This window comes from Aplidium turbinatum, chromosome 7 (assembly GCF_918807975.1).
Source record: "Aplidium turbinatum chromosome 7, kaAplTurb1.1, whole genome shotgun sequence".
NCBI classification, from domain to species: domain Eukaryota; kingdom Metazoa; phylum Chordata; class Ascidiacea; order Aplousobranchia; family Polyclinidae; genus Aplidium; species Aplidium turbinatum.
Genome location: NC_137478.1, coordinates 24,123,190 through 24,144,640, shown reverse-complemented (window position 1 = coordinate 24,144,640; position 21,451 = coordinate 24,123,190). Strand labels below are relative to the sequence as shown.

The following is a 21,451-nucleotide window of genomic DNA, read 5'->3' as shown; positions in this document are numbered from 1 at the left end:
TGGGGAGTTTTTTAACTCTGGTTCTTGCTACTTTATTCATTTTGTCAGTATGTTTTTGTGTTGTGCGATTTGCTGCTAAACAGGTAGCTTAGTGTTTATCTGTTTCAACCACTTGATAAAGTCAGTCGTGCTGAGTGACGAAATGTTGGAAATAAAACCTGGACATCAATATTAACATCTGATGGTAACCCAGTGTGATCACCAGAAGAACGCAAGTCATTTTATTTATCAAATGCCTGGTGAACAGTTTCTATGTATTTAAGATTAAGCTAAGGTTGCGCATGTTCAATCTGCGCATGTTCAATCTGAGTAGTGGCGTACACACCCAAAAAGTGCAGAGGGGCGAAACCTAACCATGCTGCAATAAGTCATCCTAAAATTGATCATGGTAGACTTACAAACAAGGGAAAAAAAAACGCAGATCAGCAAAATATGAAGCAATGTATGAAGCAATAATCGATGGTGATCTAAATGACAACTCAATGTTTGACTTTGCTATGATCCCTTCTGTGCAGAAATACAAGTAGCTAGACATTTAAAAGTTTTTATTTTTTTGTAAGAATCAACAACAGCAGCATCACTTACTTCAGATGTAATTTCAATAAAACGTAGGTGAAATTTTGAAATCTTTCGGTAAATAGATGTGGTTGCAAGAAAACAACGTCTTTTGAAACTTACAATTAGCTTACTTCTAAATATCCTGTAAAGGCTGAATTCTTTAAATCGAATAGATTCGCTTGTGAACATCATACAACATAACAATGCAAAATATTTTGGACTACTGGTGTTGTATTGTTGGATATCTAAAATTTTAATGTTAATTATAAACAGAAACATGCTAAGGGAAAAATCCCATTTTAGATAGTTCTTTGAGTTTTCGTAGGCATGCTGCTTTTTTCTCTTCCACATATGTTCCTAATTGATACAATGCGAATCAATAAGCCCGTACAAGGTGTGGTTTGCCTTTTTCCAGTTGCGGCTCTCCGCTCACTGGAAGATTTAGTTTTGGCCGTTTGCGCAATAAAACATGATCTTCGTTCACCTTCTTGCTCACATAACCAGAATTAGATCAATTGCTTTAAAAAAAGGGATCAAAAATTACTCACTTACAAAAAGTAAGCCATGATTCCTGCAAACTCATGACGGTTGTTTAATTGGTGGAGGTTGGAAAGATTTATTTGTCTTTTTCACACATTTTAATGTCATTTTGTAATTTTCAGTCGCCTATATTGAACTGGTTTGAATGAAAATTTTAATTTTCGTTTACTAGAGGTCTTGGAATATTACCAAGTCTACTGTTGTATCTTAAAACCAGGGCTAAAGTTGGATTTGATAAAAAAGCCATACAACCCATTCCCTAATAAGATTTCTGTTCAATAAATCTACACAACATTACTGTGTTGGTAATTTAAACTGTGTTGACACTTTAGGTCCCAATTATGAATTGACAAATTAGCAATAGATCCTTTTAATGTTGCGCAAGTGCGCATCTCGTAATGCAATGTCCCTATTAGTTTACTCAATACCAGAAAAAAGGTCAATGATAATAAAATATGTCTATAAATTCTGTTAATATCTCACACATTTGTTGATGCCTTGACCATGGATGTCACATCATGCAGGATAACAAAGATAATTTTTATATTATTATAGCACTAATTTGAGGAAACATCGACTCAAAAGCATGCAACTTCAAACGACTGAAAACTAAACTAAGTTGGTCCGTGTTGTTCTACAAGTTTGTGATATTTTCCTAAAAAAAGTTAAGTTATTTTGATGAAATGTGATCAAATCTAAATAAAATAGAGATACTTTAAACAAATCAGTGGAAGACATATTTTTAACACTGTAACAAACTGAACCTATAAGGAATTGGCCAGATATCTGAGTGGCGAGAGCCTTAGTTTGATGTTCGATAGAGCGCCGGTTCGACACCACTCAAGAGCATGTGGCTGTGTCTTTGGCAAGACACTTAATCCATGCCATCGATTGCGGAATGGCACCTCTTCGAATAGATCCCTTGATTTCTTTCATGATTATGAACAGTACACTGCTATAGAAAGAAATGTCTATGGCCCTTCGTAGGCCTATGGTCTGCTGAACTGAACACAAAAGAAATGCATTGAATGACGTGCAAAACATTTTTTAGAGAAATTTAATAAAAGTTGACCAAGCAGTTTATAAGCAAGGCCGCACATTTTGTACTTCAAGACATTTTTTGCATTCTAATATTCTCATGCATTTTACTTCTATTTGGAACCCATAAAAAACACAATTGTTACAATTTCGAAATGAAAAAGTATCAGAGAATTAAATGTTGAATTGAAGCAAAATATTGTTTTGAAAGCTGCGGTATTCAATATAGCCTACAACTACCTCAAAAAATGAAATTTCATAAGCCACTGACTGGAGGAAACATAATAACTTTCCTTTAACTGCAGCTACCTGCCAAAGTACCAATTACCTGCAAACAACTTATCATAGCAAAAAATATTCAAAAAGTATTCACACAAAATGTTTCGTTTGCAATTAGAGTTGCTCGAAACAACAAAATGTTGTAATGAAATTTTGTTTTGCCCAAGTCCTTTCGAACAATGCTGGTGCGAATTCGCGCCTTTACTGTCAGAAATTTTCTTGACAGCGCTTATGAGTTTGACTTGAAGTCAATGTTATTTTACAACTCTTCAAATTGCTGCAATACGAGAATAGCGCGGCACCAAACAAAGAAACCAAGTTGATCACACGCAAACCAAGCCAACATAAACCCTGACACCACAAAGATATTTCAAATCTATTCAACCGTTAATAGACTTGAACAAACCATGTTTGGTTGCAAATGCTTAGCAACAACATTTTTACATACTTCAAATCCATTCAACCAAAGACTTGAACAAACCCTGTTTGGTTGCTATCGCTTAGTAACAACATTGTACAAGTCAAATGTAACTTACGATGGATGCAAACTACTTTTATTAACTGAAATCATTTGGCAACTTCATGTCATCGTGATAGAATAAAACTAAAACGACTCATATGAACGTTGGCAACGTCATTTTATATTCGTCCTGATTACAAGCTTTTGTTTTCTCAAAAGATAAATAACAACTTTTATTCAAGAAACATGCAAATCATCTATGCAACGAACAACGATTCGAAGGCTGGTGCAAAACAGAACGAAGTATGCTTAGTCGTCAACTCGTACACCATAAATCAACCTAGCCTAATTAATGGGATTGCCAATTTAACCATCCTCATGAAAGTGCAAGCTGCCACTTGCCCCAATACTGCCAACATGTGAATCAAATTGCTTTGGTTGTGATCAGAGTAAAAGTCGCTTTCGAAAGTTCTTGTTTTGTTGCACTACAGTTTACAACAATTAAAGTCCGTAATTTATCTACAAAGAGCACTTTGCTTTTATTGCTGATTGTATCATTAAATACACATCTTTTTTGTCTTTTTTTATAATATTTATCTTTTTGTCGTAAGTTTTTTGGATGTCTGGTGTTAGATTTGAAAAAAAAACAGGAATTTTTAGTAATCGAAATTCTGAAAATACGTTTTGCAAATCTGGCGGTTACTGGTGTTGAAGTTACTGTGAAGTGAAAGCTGCAACTGACAACATTTACACTGCATTTTTCATGTACTGGGAAACAGTGGGGAACATTTAAAAGGCCACTCAAACATTGTGGTGCCACGTTCAAAAATATGATGACACATTTTCATTCACTTTCCAAAGTAACATGTCACAAAAGATAAAGAAAATTTGCATCCTCGATCGAAACCAAACGAAATATTTTACAATTTCAAAATATGTTTGTTTTAATTGATTCTACTTCCTATTCAGTTGTCATTTTTACATCATTATAGCATCTCGTAACATTAAAACGACGTAAATATGACAGCTGTTGCTTGTTGTGATGTTGCAATGTACGCACGGAAATTTTTAGTTGACAAACAAACCTATAGTGTAGTGATACTGTAGACCAGGGGTGGGCAAACTTTTTGTACTGAGGGCCACATTTAAAAAAATGTTGCAGCCGGGGGGCCGCACACTCTCATTACAAAGTAGGAAAATTTACCCTGGTAAATAAACGCATATTCAATTCATATTCATATTCAATATACAATTTTTGTATTTCACACTCAGTTACGTTTAAAGCTATGCAATCATCATCACAAAAGTTAATGAGACTTGTGCAAGTGTTCACAGTTTTTTTACAATCTTCTGGTTTGGTTGTGTCTTTTTAAATTGTAGGCTACTCCTTGAAAACAGCCACGGACTCACGGCACAACAAGCAAACTGCTTTATTCCCAATTTCGATAAAATAGTTTTTAACAGTCCATTCCTTATTGAAAACACGACTTTCGTCTTCAATCTTTCGCTTCTCACCACTCATTATTTCAACAGAGTAAAAATATAAATCTTTTATTTTTTAACAAAAATCCTGTCGAAGTAGAAAACATTAAACTGTGCGTCTAAAATAACAATGAAAAGTTATTTGGAGGAAAGTAGAAGTACTGGTAGGCCTACGGTAGCTGCTACCGTATTTGTATTGTATGATCAAACAATTGAATCAAACAATGCGTGAGAGCATGTTGCAATACATGCGCGACTGACGTGTGTGCGTTTACGCACTGAAAGTGGAGAAAAACACACTCGTAAAGGGAATAATATTTTGTCATGTAATCTGTTTAATTAAAACAATAAGTGATGATTAGTAGTTTCTGCAAGTGCCGGCGGGCCGAATAAAATGGTCTTGCGGGCCGTAGTTCGCCCACCCCTGCTGTAGACCTACCTTGCAATGCAATACAATGAGGTAAACGTAACATTGATACTTATCAATGATACGTCATTCGCAAGTTATCACTGCAATGGTCTGGTCGAAAAGTGTGGTGCTCTAGGCCAGTGATTATCAAATTGGATCACATTGCCATCTTGGGCTTTGCAGTAAAAACATACAATAGAGGGGAGAAAACCCAGAAAGGTCGACACGCGAGGGACAGCGCATTCTCAAAAAGTTAGAATGATCACGAAACTTGTTAAATACCATGTCGCCCATATGTAACGAGGTAAGGTCATTGAATCTTTCATTTCCGACGTCTTATTTGGACAAAAGTGTTTTCAGGTTTGACGTTATTGCGATCATCCACCAGCAAACAGTGCAAGTTACGATTATGCTTGACCAAAATGTTTCCCAGTATTGAAAAGCTCATTGAAAATTACCAAACTCATCCATCTCGTTCAAGAAAGACCATTTGCTGAGACTCGTGTTCTTCCCAAACAACCACTTTATCTGGTCCAGATCGGGTGCGGTTCTATTCATTTAAGTGACTGTTTGGGTTGTTTAATATATTTGTAATAAATTTGCAACGTTTTTATGAGTTTCTGTGGGCCGATGATAATGTAGACTTCTGTAAGGGGGGAACAGTAGGCCTACACAAAGATTGAAAACCACTGCTCCAGAGTCTAAGCTTCATTCGGGTAATATACGAAGACTGCAAAGTTACACCCAGGATCTCGTTGTAAAACTTTCATTGAGTAGATGAAAATAACCTAACTTGCAGGTAACTATAGTTCAACAAGCTTAAACTTCAAGTAACAAATACTATACCAATTTTTCGATGAAAAAAATATTTTGAAACGAAGAAAAAAACAAGGAATTTTGAGTCAAAACAAAATTTTCAAAATCTGTTTGTTTTGAACAGCTCGAGCTGTAGCATAGTTTTCCAGTATTATTTATAATAGCCTACTTCAAAAACCCCATCAAAACAAAATAAATCCAAAGCAACAGATCGGCCACGTTCAGGCCCGTAACTAGCTTGGAGCACCAGGAGGGGCAAAAAGTATTCTAGAGGGGGCCCAACTTTTACCTTCCGTATCATGTACGAAAACGACGTTTGTACACAATGTGGTATTACGCAAAAACATTAATCGCATTACAGCGTTTATATTAGCATAGATTATTGTAGAAACAGCAGCGGGAACTGGCATTATAGAGTCAATAATTACATGCTTTGGCTTAAACAGTATACTGACGACAGCATAGAAATTGAGAAGCAAAAGCATTTTTAAAACATCCGACCATCAACTAGTGATAAAATGGTTAAATAATTGGCATAGAAACCGCAGTAAAATTTATGATTTTGTAGTTGATTCTTTTGTTTGTTAATCCATTGCTTTTCATGGACTTCGAGTTTGTTTTGGTTTATTCTAATGCGTTGCATAAATCACATAAAATATACCGACGATACTATAGCCTACAAATAGAAAATAGGCGTTTAACTATGATCAAAGAGGGGGCAGTCGCTGCATCTATCACTGATCGTTTTGTAAACAATTGTAGGCTACACTCTACAGTGTGTACATCGCACCTCATTTTCTCTAGTGCAGAATCAACAATCATCTCTTCAAGATCAATCCTTTAATGATAATAGTGAGAATGTATTTCACATCAACAGTGAAATGTAGCCTATCCTCGCCATAGATAGGTTAGGTCCTATCCTATCTTAACAGAAGGCGTGTATGGACTTCACTGAATCTATTAACAAAAATGTCCAGGTCTATTTTCTCGATCATTTCCTTTTCAAACACCAACAAAACCAAGTTCGACTGTCTCATCTGGAACATAGACCTGCCAGTAAGCTTGTCTCCGGGACTTAGTAAAGTCCCGAGCTTGTCTATCCGAGATAAGACCGAGAAGTCACTCTCACAAACGTATTACTGGACAGAATGATTCCACAGTATAGCGGCAAGCTTATATGCATTCGGGAATGCCAGTCATTGATTGTACAGTTCTTTCAGTAGCCTACTATATTGGAATCCCGGTGTTCTGCAACTTCCACATGGTCATGTAGGAACTGTTTTGAGACTTGCAATTCCGCTTCTGATGGAATATGTATCTTCAGTTGCATATATAGAGATAGTGATATGAGCGATTCACGATCCAAGAAATTTTTATTTCTTCTAGAAAGGGCACGAACAGATGTGTAAAACCATGAATTGTATGCAAAGCTGAGCTTCATCTCCAAACCTATTTTGTCTATCACAGCATAAGTAACTTTCTCAGATCCCTTTCCTCCTCCATTCCTGCAGCAACTAGTAACTCTTCCATCACCAAGAAACCAGTAAGGCGTGTACTTAGATTGCGCTTACGTCGTAGCAGTGCTTCACCAGTTTCATGATAATGTTCTTCTTAGTTATCTAATCATGCAATTTGTTGCATTCCTGTAGAAGCGCATCATATCCATCATCACTATTCGTAGTAACTGAATTATGTTGGTTAAAGTGTCTATCAACTTTAACGATTCATTTATGTCTGTTTCGCGCATCTGGTGGCAGGTATCGGCTGGCTTCAAAATTCCGAGTATTTCTTTCATCGACAGAGCGCAGAACTTGCTTTTAGGAGTTTTTAAAGATTTCTTTGACAATTTGTGATAACTTGGAATTTTGAAGCTTCAAAATTCCGAGTATTTTTTTCATCGACAGAGCGCAGAACTCGCTTTTAGGAGTTTTTAAAGATTTCTTTGACAATTTGTGATAACTTGGAATCTTTTTTCATGGTGTAATTAAACAAGTTTATGAGCAGGCCTCGCTCTTCAAGCACAATTTTATCATAAGTACCTCGAAAACTCAGTTTATTTACTGCCAGAAACTGCACTATTTCTCTATCTACTGCACTGTAGGCCTACTCTGGATCTAATAACCAATACATCTCGAGTCTGTCTGTTTAACACAACATTCGACCACACATTTATTCTTATTAAACACACAATGTTTACAATGAAACAACCCATTCAGTATAGAACTGAAAAGTCAGCAAAAAGAGGTAATTAATATAATTCTTCCCAGGGGGGCTAACATTTTTGTAGTGGGGGCTTCGCCCCCCCTGTGCCCCCCTAGTTACGGGCCTGGCCACGTTCACAAGTATTTTATCAAAACGACTACCAAGCAATTTTTTGAAACCTTGTTTTTTTAAGAATTGTGCTTGGCAGTTGACGGTTTTGTCCGAAGCTCTCCAAACCAGTGACGCAAATTTGATTATGCGGCAAAGTGCAATTTGTCGGGTCAAATGATCGCATATCACTCAATACAATTGCTCAAGAACAAGGTAGGCTAGTAAATACAGTACATTTGCAATAAGTTTACGTGGATTTTCGCAAAATATTTTTATCACACCACGCTATGATCAAAGCTTCCACTTGTATTTACGCTGTTGGCCGTAAACATCAATGGACCAAGTCTTCAGAGTCTACCATTGCAATCTCTAGAAATGGTTGCTGAGTAATTGAAAGACACTGGATACCCAGGTTATGCTTTTAAAGTTGACCGCATTGAGTGAACTCATCCTTGTGCAGAAATTCTTCACCGGTCAAACCTCAAGAGCACTATTGGTTACCCGAAATATAAACTAGTTGAATAGTTGATATAAAATAGTTGATATCCAAGAATCATGCAAATATTCTGGTAACCTTAATTGGCTCTTATATTCAATGCAAACGTGTTCTATTGCAAGGTTTACATAAAACACTCATCTTAAAGTTAATCACCAAACAATAAGCAAATAAACCAAATTAAAAGTGTAATAGTGACTTGATTGTTATTTTTGAAACTTTGATTATTGTGATGAGGACATGATGGAGTTATATCATTGAACGAAAGAAGAGCAGAAATATCAGTTACAAATTTCGATTATTACGTACACTTCTATAAGGGAATCAAGGAAAGAACAATTCAATTTGATTTGCAGCAAGCACTACGGATTTAAGCAGGCGAACATTATTCTGCAGCATATATATTGCTGGTATAAGGTGACAACTCTACTACCACAGTTAGAGCCAACCAAATTATCTTAGCAAAGCTTTATGAGATGGATCTTATCATGTAGTGTTTCCTTGTCTTAACGGTGGGTAAGCAACCTGTCAGCAACTATCAATAGAAATTTAGATTTTGAGTAAAAGTTTAGCGCTATTTATTATAGAGCTATGAACGACAAACATTAGAGTTCAAATCGAACTGTTTTGCGGCAATCTCTCCATGATTTCAAGTATTTTGAGAAACATAACACAACAAAATGCAGCACAGCAAAAAAATTACGTAATTTATGAGTTCGTTTTCATGGGCACTCTAGCTAAGCTTAGTAAAATGATGGAAATGGGATAAAAATACTAAGAAATGACAATTCAATCAACAGTTTGGTCACATCACTTGCACAGGCCAATCAAATAATATGTCACTTTTTGTCTCAGGAGACTTTGAGCTAATACGAGTTGGTTGAGCATGTTAGAACTATGGTTAGCACAGAAAATCGCTCGCATGTTCTCTCTTCGCCAGGGCTGGTCAGAGGTTAACAACAAAACAATGCGTGATGAGATCAACGAAAATGACGACTACTTCTGGCTTACTCTGCATTGATATAAAACAACGTTGAAAACACAAAAAAACATCGTTTTTTGTTCACAGCTCTGAAAACTGAAAAAAAGGATATTCTGAAAAATAAGTTTAATTTCCACATATTAGCCTACGCTCTTTTGTCGTTTTGAAACGATGATTCAACAACAAAATAAAATACAAAATAAGTTGTTTGTTGTTTTAAACACAAGAAAATGCACCAAACATAAAGCGAGACAAACAAATCTGCTTTTATAAAAAGGAAAGTAAAAGATTTCGAATTTTAAAATGCAACAAAACAAAACATTGAAAAGTCATCGATGTGATGACGCAACCAGTTAGTGACAACTATATCGCTACAATGAATTGTGCGTCTTTCATTTCTTCAACATTTCCAACTACTTCCCACGTATTCTTCGCTGCATCATAAGTTTCTATTGCGTCGGTTTGTCTGTAAATTATGATCGAATAAAAAATTACAACACGAAGCAGTAACATTAAAAAACAAAACAGCGTTCAAAACTGATTGAGTTATTTCAGTTAAATCAACTTTGTCGTTTGCAAAAGTTGAATATGGCAAATTTGAAATATTAAAAACAAAATGGACTTAAACTTGAAATTTTACATCAGCGATGGACAGATTCAACCAAACTATGTTTCAATAAATTGTAATGATCTCATATTAAGTTATTAGAATCTCGTATGTTTCTATTCACAGGTTGGTAGACTCCATTAATTCAACATATTCATGCTTTCTATGCATTGATGACGTCCACAAACAACCGCTCACCCTCCAGCGACATACACCCTCCCGTCTATGACGCATGAACCGTGGTTAAATCTTGCAACGTTCATATCAGCAACATCGGACCATGCTTGCTTCCGTGGATCGAATCGTTCAACTGAAGACAGTTTTCTATTGCCATAACCTCCTGTTGGAACAAGACTTCGAAGTTAATATTCACGAATTGTATAAATATTCTGGTAACCTAGGCTGCCTCGTTGAAACAGTGCAGACTTGTTATACTGCAAGGTTTATACCAAAAGGTTTATACCAAATAATCAACTCAAGTGAGACTAAATGCACGCAAAGTATATCAGCCAAGATGATGAACAAACTGTCATAGCATCTGCATTGGCTTATTGAGTGAACGACTTTGAATGAGTTGCAAAAATGGAAAAATTTTGTTTCATCTCACAAGGACGAACATTCATAGCAATTTGTAGCAAAGTAAGCAAAAATATCATTTAAAAAACACATCATTACATTTTATGAAAGACACAAGGAGTGACGTCATGCAATGGAAACATTTAGAAATCATAAGTGGTGAGATATCGCAATCATCTTGAATCTGCGTTATAATAACACCCTTGGTTAAGATTTGTTCAGCTGGGGATGCCGCGAGCGTGTTTTATCTGAATTTTGTGTTTATGTAGATTGCGCTAAATATCAATCCACTTTTTTTCTTCAGCACCTTCGATATCATGCACCGTGATTGCATTTATCGCATTATTTTGGTTATTTATTATAGTGTTATAACGATTATTTGGTACCGCATTTTCAAATTTTTTGTTTTATTTTAACATAAATATGACATTTCCTTCTGTCGTCAGTCATCTCAGTTTTACATCCGAAGAATGCCAGGCTATTAAAAACTAGTTTTCTACATTGTTTTGTAGTGGTTCTTCGAGCAAAAATGCTCAATTACTTATGTTACAAATGAACAACTTGGAGCTGAAACAGAGGCTAAAATAAGTGACTCTTCATCATTTTGTAATGCAAGATGACAGTGACAACAAGTGGTTTTCTAAAAGTCAACATATTATATATTAGCAATGTCGATGATATTTGCAATTCAAAGACTGATACCAAAGTTATGAAAAAACTAAATGATGATGCTAAGGAATGCTATGCCATTAAGTTTTGTCGAATTTCACAAACATGTTCTGCAGTCAGACTTTGCAGTTTGACTCAGTCAAAAAAAAAATGGAATAAAAATTGCACAGAAAATAGTTTCAAATCAGGTTGTTGAGAAAGAACAGCTGCAGTGAGTGGTCACATTTGATAAATGGTCACTCGCACCAGAATATAAAATAAAAGATGCTGATCTAAACTTCGTTTTTGAAATATTAAATTACATGAATCTCTCTGATTCCGTTCATCACTTCTTTCTGAAATCTTTTAAGGTTTTCCACAAAGAAACTGTTTTGACAGAAATATAAACGTTTTTGCTGCATACATTTGTGTGCAGCGAAAACGTACAACAGAGTGTGCTGCTGTATTCTGGTTCACTTGTTTTATTAATGTATTACAATTTGCAGAATTCTGCTGAGGTTATTCCACTGTTGATAAATAAACAACTTCTGTCAAACAGCCTCCAAGATGAAAACTTGAATCAACTTCAATTTGCCAACATTCCGTTTCCGGAAGTGAAGCTTCCAAACTAGCTGAATATCTAAAACGTGGCAAGATAGATTATGCTGGGAACGTTTTCTGTAATGGCGACATGCTAGCAAATCATGTATGGGTGGTGAAAGTCGATGTTTTGTTTTTGGACCGAAACATTCAGGTATTTATCCAGTTGGAAACGAAAAAATCAGATACACTCGTAAATGTAGAAAGGGATCTTAGAAGCTTCGAGCTGTTCATAATGGTGGACGCACAATATCTCCTCTGTCATTAGGTGGCGCAATGTAAATCACTAAATTGGAAGTTTGAAGCAAAAAACTTATATTTAGCTGTTCACGACTTTTTGTGTTAAGCAGGTTTATAAGAAAATACTTAACAGTTGCAGCCTAATCAAAAACTAACGAAACATGGAAGGCCACGTACCCGTGTAGGCTTGTGACGTCACAATGACAGTCGCCATACTGGCAATGGTTTGTTTCGAAACTTTTCAAGGCAGAGGAGAAGTTAATGCAATACAGCAGGTTGCTCGTGATCAAAAGAACTTGTTGAAAGTTTTGCAAAACTAAACAGCAAAACTTGCAAAGTTTCGAATTTTCGGGACTTTGTGAGATTTCTGTCAAATTGATCAATGTTAGTTTGACCATTGACATTCAAGGACCATCCACACTGAGGTCGCAACCCAGTGGTTGAGTAGCACTGAGTCAAGTTAAAGTTGTTCTCGTGCCTGGTTAGACGTAGGGTGGCGCTAATCTATGCTTTGTCATCCTTTGTTCATACAGCTTCTCAAAGCGCTGCACACGCCACACTCAAAGCGCTGCACTGGCCTTGTGACGTAATCGTGTGTTAACTTACTCCAAACTGAGCTGTTCTGAACGCCACAAAGGAGGATTGTGAGTACCGGATTTGGTTTGTTTTATTACTTTTAATAATTATTTCGCTTGTCATGGAACCCAAGTCTGTATAAACAAACGATCCAGATACCACGCCAACGAAATGGTCAATAAAGTCAAATCTCAAAAATTGAGAAAAAAGCTCGTTAAATATTTTTTAATTTTACATTAACTTTTATATTTATCAACTTTGAAAGATTTTCTCATGCTCGCCTGGTACTTAGTTGCGTATGTTCTATTAATTATATTGATCTGGTCAGAAAAACTTCAGATTCTAGATGTCCTAGTTGTTACATACAGATCAATATAAACATGGCAACAAACGTTGATATCATAATAATACAACCGATCCTACCTATTGCATAGACTTGATCGTTCAAAACAACTGCAGATAAATAACATCTTTTAACTTTCATCGACGGAATTCCTCTCCACAGACCTTCTCGTGGATCCATGCATTCCACTGTGTTCAACGCCCCACTGTTAAGACCACCGACAGCGTATATCAACCCTGTTGGAGATTGATGGTTTGTTAATACTAATATTCCAATTTCATCTCCACATTTCTTCATAAATCAATGTTTTAAATATAAAAACGCAACAAAAAGTGAATGTTGCTTCTGTATCCATGATAATAATGATGAAAGGTGCGATGACTACAGGAGTGCTGCACACTAGCAACTACAACCCGTTCATTTCGCGAACTCAAAAATTGGACATTAAATATTTAATTTCCAAAAGTTTTTAGATTTGAAAAAATATTTTCTCTTCTTTAACATAAATATAAATCAAATAAAGTGCAACAAACAATTTAGTTTTGTTGAAAGTTATGTAAAACATTGTTACGCTATTACGACAGTATTGTAAATACTAACTTCCACATCTTTTGATGAGTAACAAGTGTGATTGTACTGTTGTACATACACAAATAATAAAGAATTTGTAACACATCCTTATAGGCTACTGTTTCAAAAGCAATATGGCGCCATATTTCATGACGACACAAATATGGCAACCTCGCCAAAATGTCAAACTCGGCAACTATCAGTGACAGCATATGCATGCGTATGTCGCCGTTCCCATGATGAACCCTGGCGTACATCATTACATACATTAAACAGCAAAAATAGCTCAATGAGTCAATCTAGGATTGAGTTATTTTTACATAATTTGATGAAAATCAAACTGTGAAGTCGAACGAAAATATACAAATTCTCAATTTCTAACTGTGCGACCAAGTCTAATATAACGAACAAAACTGGCACTTTTTCAAATTCAAAGCTAAATTTTTAGAGTGATCGGTTTAATGATGTTTTTGGTATTTCGTCACTTAACTACTAGTGCAGGCCCTTAGGGGCAAAAATGAGCATCTTTAGGCTAAACGTGTTACACGTTGTTTTTTTGCATTTTTTTGTAGTTGATGAATCTAACTTCAATTTTAGTGGGTGCCACAACTTTTTGGGTCACGTGATCACCCCCAAATCGGGGATTCCCCCAAGTCAATTTTGAGCTCTTTTCATGGCATTTTTATGCAATTAGATACGTTATTTTTTTACATTTGGACTGACTGCCACTATAAAATACACGAGATAAAAATGACACAAAATTATGTTATTAATGACGTCATTGTGACGTCATGTATTAATTTTTTGCTTGTTTTTTTCTTATTGTAGTCGCTTGTTTGTTGTTGGTGTTACCTTTTTGGTTACAATAAGTTACCAATGGTTTTTCAACTGATTTGATTAGTATTGAGTGTCAGTACTAACATATTCAAAATGTTAAGGAATCCAACTTCCGGAAAGTGGTTATTTTCAAGATAGCTTCCAAGATGGCCGCCAAACCATTGAACAAAACAGTAAATTGACCATAACTCGGTCATCATATGACCAAAACATGTAGTTTTGGTGTCTATATCTAAGTTTTTATACCCTGTGAAGTCAATGAGACCATTCTCAGAATTGTTGAATTATCTGATAGCCTATAAATTCAATATGGCAATCCAAGATGGCCGCCAAACTATTAAAATAACAGTAAATTGACCATAACTCGGTCATCCTATGACCAAAACATGTAATTTTGGTGTCTATATCTAGGTTTTTATACCCTGTAGAGTCAATGAAACCATTTTCAGAATTGTTAAATCATCTGATAGCCTATAAATTCAATATGGCAATCCAAGATGGCCGCTAAACCATTAAAATAACATGGTAAATTGACCATAACTAGGTCATCATATGACTAAAACATGTAGTTTTGATGTCTATATCTAGGCTTTTATACCCTGTGAAGTCAATGAGACTATTCTCAGAATTGTTGAATTATCTGATAGCCTATAAATTCAATATGGCAAACCAAGATGGCCGCCAAACCATTAAAATAACAGTAAATTGACCATAACTAGGTTATCATGTGACCAAAACATGTAGTTTTGGTGTCTATATCTAGGTTTTTATACCTTGTGAAGTCAATGAGACCATTCTCAGAATTGTTAAATCATCTGATAGCCTATAAATTCAATATGGCAATCCAAGATGGCCGCTAAACCATTAAAAATGTACAATAACAATGTATTGTTTATTAAAAAACCCGGTAAATTTCTATCACAGGGATTTCTATATAATTATATTTGGGTTAACTGAGCAGGCATAAAGAGCTCATACGATGTGGTCATGTAGACTCTTGACATAATCAGCGTAAAGAAAGCAAATGGATCAAGTATTACTAATGCTCATCGGTGTCACTCTCGATGTCATCGTCTGTAATTATGTGATTGCTGTATGGACACATGAACCAGTTTGGCATGGTCCACATCCAGCATGGTATGGTAGCACATATCTCCGGCAACTACAGTGAGGTGAACACGATTTGCAATTGCAGTGATCATTTTCAATAGGTTGTCCGGGGCAGCTTTCATGTCCGTCATGATTGGAACCATCTGATTATTGTCTACTTTCCATCCCCAGTCTAGAGCATCTATACCATCGTCAGTAGCCTACCCATCTTGACCATAATCTGGTAGTAAACTCTGAGGCAGTGGAATTTGGTAAAGGATGATGTAGGTGGCAAACGTTCAGGGTGAACAAAGGATTTGGCTGTTTTAATTTTCTTGACCAATGTATTGTATCGCTGTGTTTCTAGGTTACTACTGCCATCATTGCCAAACATAACGGTCATAGCTTTGTTTCCAAGATCCTTAATGATGTGGTCTGTCTGATTTGGGAGAATAAAGCAATTTGCACATTCTTTGATTATTGGTTGACTTTTCACTAGTTTCTTGAAAGCGTCTTCTTTCCGATACCAAATATCCTTGACGTTGAATCACAACCGGTGAATGCATGAATGAAGAGGAGCTGTAAGCATAATTATAACTGGTCCGATGATTGCTTTAAGTTTGTTGATGTGGTGTAGCTTGGTTGCGTAAGCCTTTTCGGAGCAGAAGTAGAGGTCTTTAATGTCTGGGTCAGTGTCAGCATAGCGTAGTATCAATATTAAAAGGTCCGTGTCTTCACCAATTAAAGTCGTAGCCTACTATGTCGATGAGGGCTGTCCATCTGCCGTCTTGACGATGTCAACATCTGCATCACCTGGAGCGTTCATCACATTGCAGCTTCTATTCCTCAGTTGAGCAAAAATTAATCCTTCCTTGTTGGAAGCTCGAGGCAAGAACTGCTCCTTCTTTCCAATGAACTTGGTGTCTACAGTAAAGTAAACAACCGGGTGGACGTTCATGCCGCGTCTTTGATGGGTAGGCTATTGTCTTTGATAGACGGACCACCATATCCATCAAAGACCACCGTTGCTAAGCGATAATGACGAATGGTAAAATCTGCATACGACTGTGCAATAGACCCATAACTGTCTCCAGTTTCAATGGCACTCGATGCAACAAGAACCCTCCATCAAGGACGTAGTGATCGGTTTTCGAGGCAGATTCTTTCACTACTTCATAATCGGCTGACATCACACTGCTGGCATGTTCTGTGATGGCAGTAGCTATTTGAGGGTTATCTTCTGCAAGAAACAGGGTCTGGATGTTACGTGGCTGTCACAAGTAATACTCGTCTTCCTCTCAACTGGTCTGAGTTTTTGGGAAATGACAGCAACAAAACTGCGTTATATCAACTGGTTCAACAAGCTGTGATAACTTCAGTCGATCCAAACTTGTTTACGATTGTTGTAACATCGTTAGATACAGCTCTTAACAATCAAACATTGGACATGCCTAAGGTTTCCCCATGTGATCACGAAGAGGCAGACACCCGTATGTTTCTCCATGTGAAACATGGAAAATCCGATGCCATAGTCAAAACAGTAGATACTAATGTGGTAATTATTGCAATTTCGTGTTTTGACAAGTTAGAAATCTGTAAACTATGGGTTTAATTTGGAGTTGGAGAAAAAGCTCGCTTCATTCCAATCCATGATATTGTTTCATCTTTACCTCAATCTCCGATGATTTGCGCTTCTTTACCTTTGTTTTATGCTATCACAATCTGCGATACTGTTGCGTCTTTGGAAAAAAAGGCTTGGGATTGTTGGATGCTTAATCTTACCGCAATGTGTGGCTTATTTAACTCTCTGAATTTCTCAAACTCACCTAGTTCTATAAATGACATACAAAAGTATGTCATAGCTCTTTATGGCAATGGTCCTACTATCACGGATGTAGACGAATGCCGTTAGCCTATATGATGTTTACCAATGGTTGCACTATTGAAAAGCTGCCACCAACGTCAGCTGCTCTGATGCAACGTACACGCAGAGCGATACATCAAGCTGAAATACGGAAATCAAGCCTCGTAAATGTTCAGCAACTACCTTCTCCTTTAGCTTGGAAACATAATGATGCAAATCAGCTTGTTACGTTTTGTCAGTCTACTTGTGGCTCTCGATGTTCCTGTAAGAAAAAATCCATAAAATGCACAAGTCTTTGTTCATGCGAGTACGAAACATGCAATTCGACCACAAAATATCCAATCCTCTCTGACGTTTCATCTCCAATCCACACTGATCATTCAAGAAATGCTTTTGACTTTCTAAACTCTATCTTGTAACTTGAAAAAACTTGTCGTACACGAATTTTTTCAACATCAAATTACGTATGGTAGGAATTTAACATCGAAAACCGCTAGTTTTTTCATCTTCAATTAACAGTGTTAAGACTCTGACATTGCATCATCTGGGGTCGTGTATTAATTTGATTTGTAGATCATAATTAGGCCTACATATTATTTTAAATTTTAAAGTGGCATGACCAAAAGGGAAATTCACCCCTGGTAGCTGCTCTTCTGGTTATTCCCTTGATGACGTCGTTATTGCGTCATACTGTACTGGAATTATTGCTTGCAATTGTAAAATTTTAAGCATTTGCAAAACTTATGAGAGTATTTGATCGCTTTTTTCGGAATAAACTTACCTTTGGTTCCTGAATTTGAAGTTGTCTAGTTTTAATAATGTAATGATGACGTCATAAAAAATGCAATCATGACGAAACTACTTTTAGGAATTGTGAAATGGTTTTAGTAACCGGTACTCCAACTAAAACCAACAGCAAACGACCAAAATAGGTTAAAAAAGCAAAAAATGCATGTGATGACGTCACAATGACGTCATCAATCAAATTATTTTGTGTTTATTTTGTCTCACTTATTTGTATGTGCTTTTTAAGTTAAAATATACAAAAATCAAATATGTAATTGCACAAAAATGACGTAAAAAGAGCTGAAACGTGATTTCTGTGGAAATCCCCGATTTGGGGGTGATCACGTGACCCAAAAAGTTGCGGCACCCACTAAAATCAAAGTTGGGTTGATCAACTGCAAAAATATGCAAAAAAACAACGTGTAACACGTTTAGCCTAAAGATTCCCCTAAGGGCCTGCACTATACCAGAAAGCGTTATTTAATTTTATACTAAAGATACATAAAACTTGTAAGAGAGTGGCTACATATATTTAAGCATAAAAGTGTAACACACGAAAAATTTCTAAAATACTTCACTTACTTTAATTTGACACAAAAGATTTTGTCTTGATTTTGTTTCAAATTAAATTGCCAAGAATTTCGTTTTCATTGTAAATAAACGTCATTTCGAGCAAACATAAGCTACTGTACTTCACACTAAGTCAAAAGAACAATCATTGAGACAAAGAAATGAACTTAAACAGAAAACTGCAACGATCGGTGACACAAAAATAACACAACCAACAAACGTGCTGTTGTTCCTCGTTTTATATCAAGCGAGTCGGAATCGTGCTTTTTCCACCGATTCCGACTCCAGATACATCACACACCTTCCGACTCCATACAGCCCTGATAAGCTCAAATAATTCGATACAAAATTTAGAAATAACAATTGCTGCATGCGATATTATTTTAAGACATGGATTTTACAAAATATTCACGATTTGCTTGGAACGCTTAGCTCACAAATTATTTTAATTTTATTGAAAAAGAAAATCAAATAAGAACAGACCCAGCATTTGTTGCAAAGTAAGTTGGTGCAAAGTGGATAATGTTAACAAAAGCATTGAAAAGTTAACCTTTTTGCCGAACAAATTTTTTTCCGATTTTGGTCCGTTGAGGTCCAAATTTTTTTCTTCAAAATTTGCCAATATTCAAAAGCACCTCACGGAGATGCTTGGACCTTGTTGATCAGAAATATGTAGACATCATCCCAGGGGTGTACTTGGACCATATTACATAATTTTATTTGTCATTCCAGGGATCTACTTGGACCGTAAAAGGTCTTCCGGATGAACAAACGTGCAAACATTTTGTATCCATTTTTTTTTCTCGGGTTTTACTCTAACGATTTTTTTCACTACAAACAGTGTGTTGCACTGGAAGACCATCATTTTGCTAATGTAGCTTCTATCTCATGTCTCATTACGTTGCAGTGAATTGGATACACAGAATGTAAGATGCATGGTATAAACTGAAAAGATTTTTCTCAGTTTCAACTTTTTGTGTGTTTCATGTTGTTCATTAGGCTATTCTTCATGTGCATGCACTGGGACTGCTTGAAACAAACTTTGTCGGGTCAAAACGAATCGAATTCCTTCACAAAAAGGTTTAATTCAAAACAAAGTTAAGATACATACTTTTGATTCCCAATTGGTTGCACTGAAGAACTCATGAGAACATTGCAAATGCATAGAAACAATAGCAAAACCAAGGGACTGGGACGGTCGCAGCGTCTTACTTTAAGGCATGCATGACGTGAAAACAATTGGTTTCAACGTACAAAAGTGACAGATTAAGAGCAAATTGAGCAAATGCATGCAAATTACGCATGCATTTTATTTCTCACAACACATACATTAATATACATTTTCACAGTTTGCTTCAATAACAAAGAATAATGAAACTCACTTTGGAACAATATTGATTAAAATTATCATTGAAGCTAAAATATATTTAAAAAAATGCAAACTGAGTGACGACTTCAAAAAAGCGTAAGGTATAAAGGTTTGCTTTTCAGGAAATGATTTTCATAAGCAATTCAATATCTGAAAAACATAAGCTAATATTTGATTGGCCGTTCATAAGGCATTAAAATCGTTCAAGTATTATGGTGTCATGTACAAATTACGTTCGAAAATACGATATGAGTTCTTATTTGTTATTATCGTTGTCCCCAATAAAGGCTTTATACCGATATAATAATGTGTAATCTAACCTCTTCTTCCTGCTTATAGAAGGCTACAACCCACAACACTTCACACAATGAGATTTTTCTTTTGAAGTCCACAAAAACTTTTGAGATTCTGGACAATATTAAAATCAATATTTGATTCAATGGACATTAGTTTGTACATATCCATTGGGTTTCCAAAACTGTTGCAGTTCATTCTGAACATTTCCAGCTGGTGCTGTTTTCGACTATTTGTTTCTTTATATTTTCTTGAAACCCAAGTGAGCAGTTTTGTCATATCCAGACTTATGCTCTGTCATTGAAGATTTAGATTAAGTGGACGTGAAGACAAGGAAGCCAACCTTCGTGTCCACCTTCAAGCATGTCATTGTGTGTGCCAAGGCACAATGGATAGGTGTCGAACCGAAGTCACCAGCATCGTGCAAGCGCTCTCACCTCTGAGACACGTAGTCGATAACCAATCAGATGATTATAATGAACAAATAAAGGAGCACAGGGTAGTTATCAATTATTTCATTTTGTGTTAATTATTTAATGTTTAATGAAATGGCGATAAATCATTCAAAGCATGTTAATTTTTGGAGCGTTGAGCGTTCAGAGATTCTTGTGCGTATGGTTTCAAACACACAGAAAACATCGGACATAATTTTTAATATCAAGATTTAAAATTATCTCTTAAACCTAATTTCTGCAAAGTCCATTGAAACTTGTTCAGCAGTATAATTTGCTTCTAAGAACGAAATAAAAAGGATTATTTGGCGAAAATTGATGACGACGATAATTACGTTTTCTTGTTTTTTGAACTATAACTGATCCATCTTCTTGAACGTAATTATGTCGAGGCAAAAGGTGAAACGACGAAAGGACTTGAGCATTGTGCAGTAATGGTGGGGCAAAACAACAGCCAACTAACTGTGCAATAGTTACAATCGGAAAACATTTGATTTGATGAGATTGATCAATCCCACCATGCATCGAATGGGATTGTGATCATGTCGTTGTTCTCAATAGAATAAAAAATTGTTAGTAAAACCAATGAAATTATAATGTAATGAATTACTGTAAGATCGTAATATCTACTTATAAATTTGATGAATGAGTTTTACT

General features: G+C 36.0%; 1 protein-coding gene across 2 annotated transcripts in view; it reads right to left on the bottom strand.

The window, feature by feature from the left end:
* The window catches only part of LOC145774769 (uncharacterized), an 81,877-nt gene extending 68,558 nt beyond the window's left edge, over window positions 1-13,319 (bottom strand). The window contains exons 1-3 of one of the 2 annotated variants that reach the window (XM_082586077.1): window positions 13,044-13,319; window positions 10,179-10,320; window positions 7,747-9,839 (exon numbers count right to left, since the gene is read on the bottom strand). In XM_082586077.1, the coding sequence (XP_082442203.1) occupies window positions 9,737-9,839; window positions 10,179-10,320; window positions 13,044-13,260 (462 nt within the window). In that variant the 5' untranslated portion in view covers window positions 13,261-13,319 and the 3' untranslated portion in view covers window positions 7,747-9,736. Of the gene's footprint in view, window positions 1-7,746; window positions 9,840-10,178; window positions 10,321-13,043 lie in introns of those variants that run through there. The other variant, XM_082586076.1, reaches the window with a different exon arrangement.
* Window positions 13,320-21,451: the final 8,132 nt, after the last annotated feature.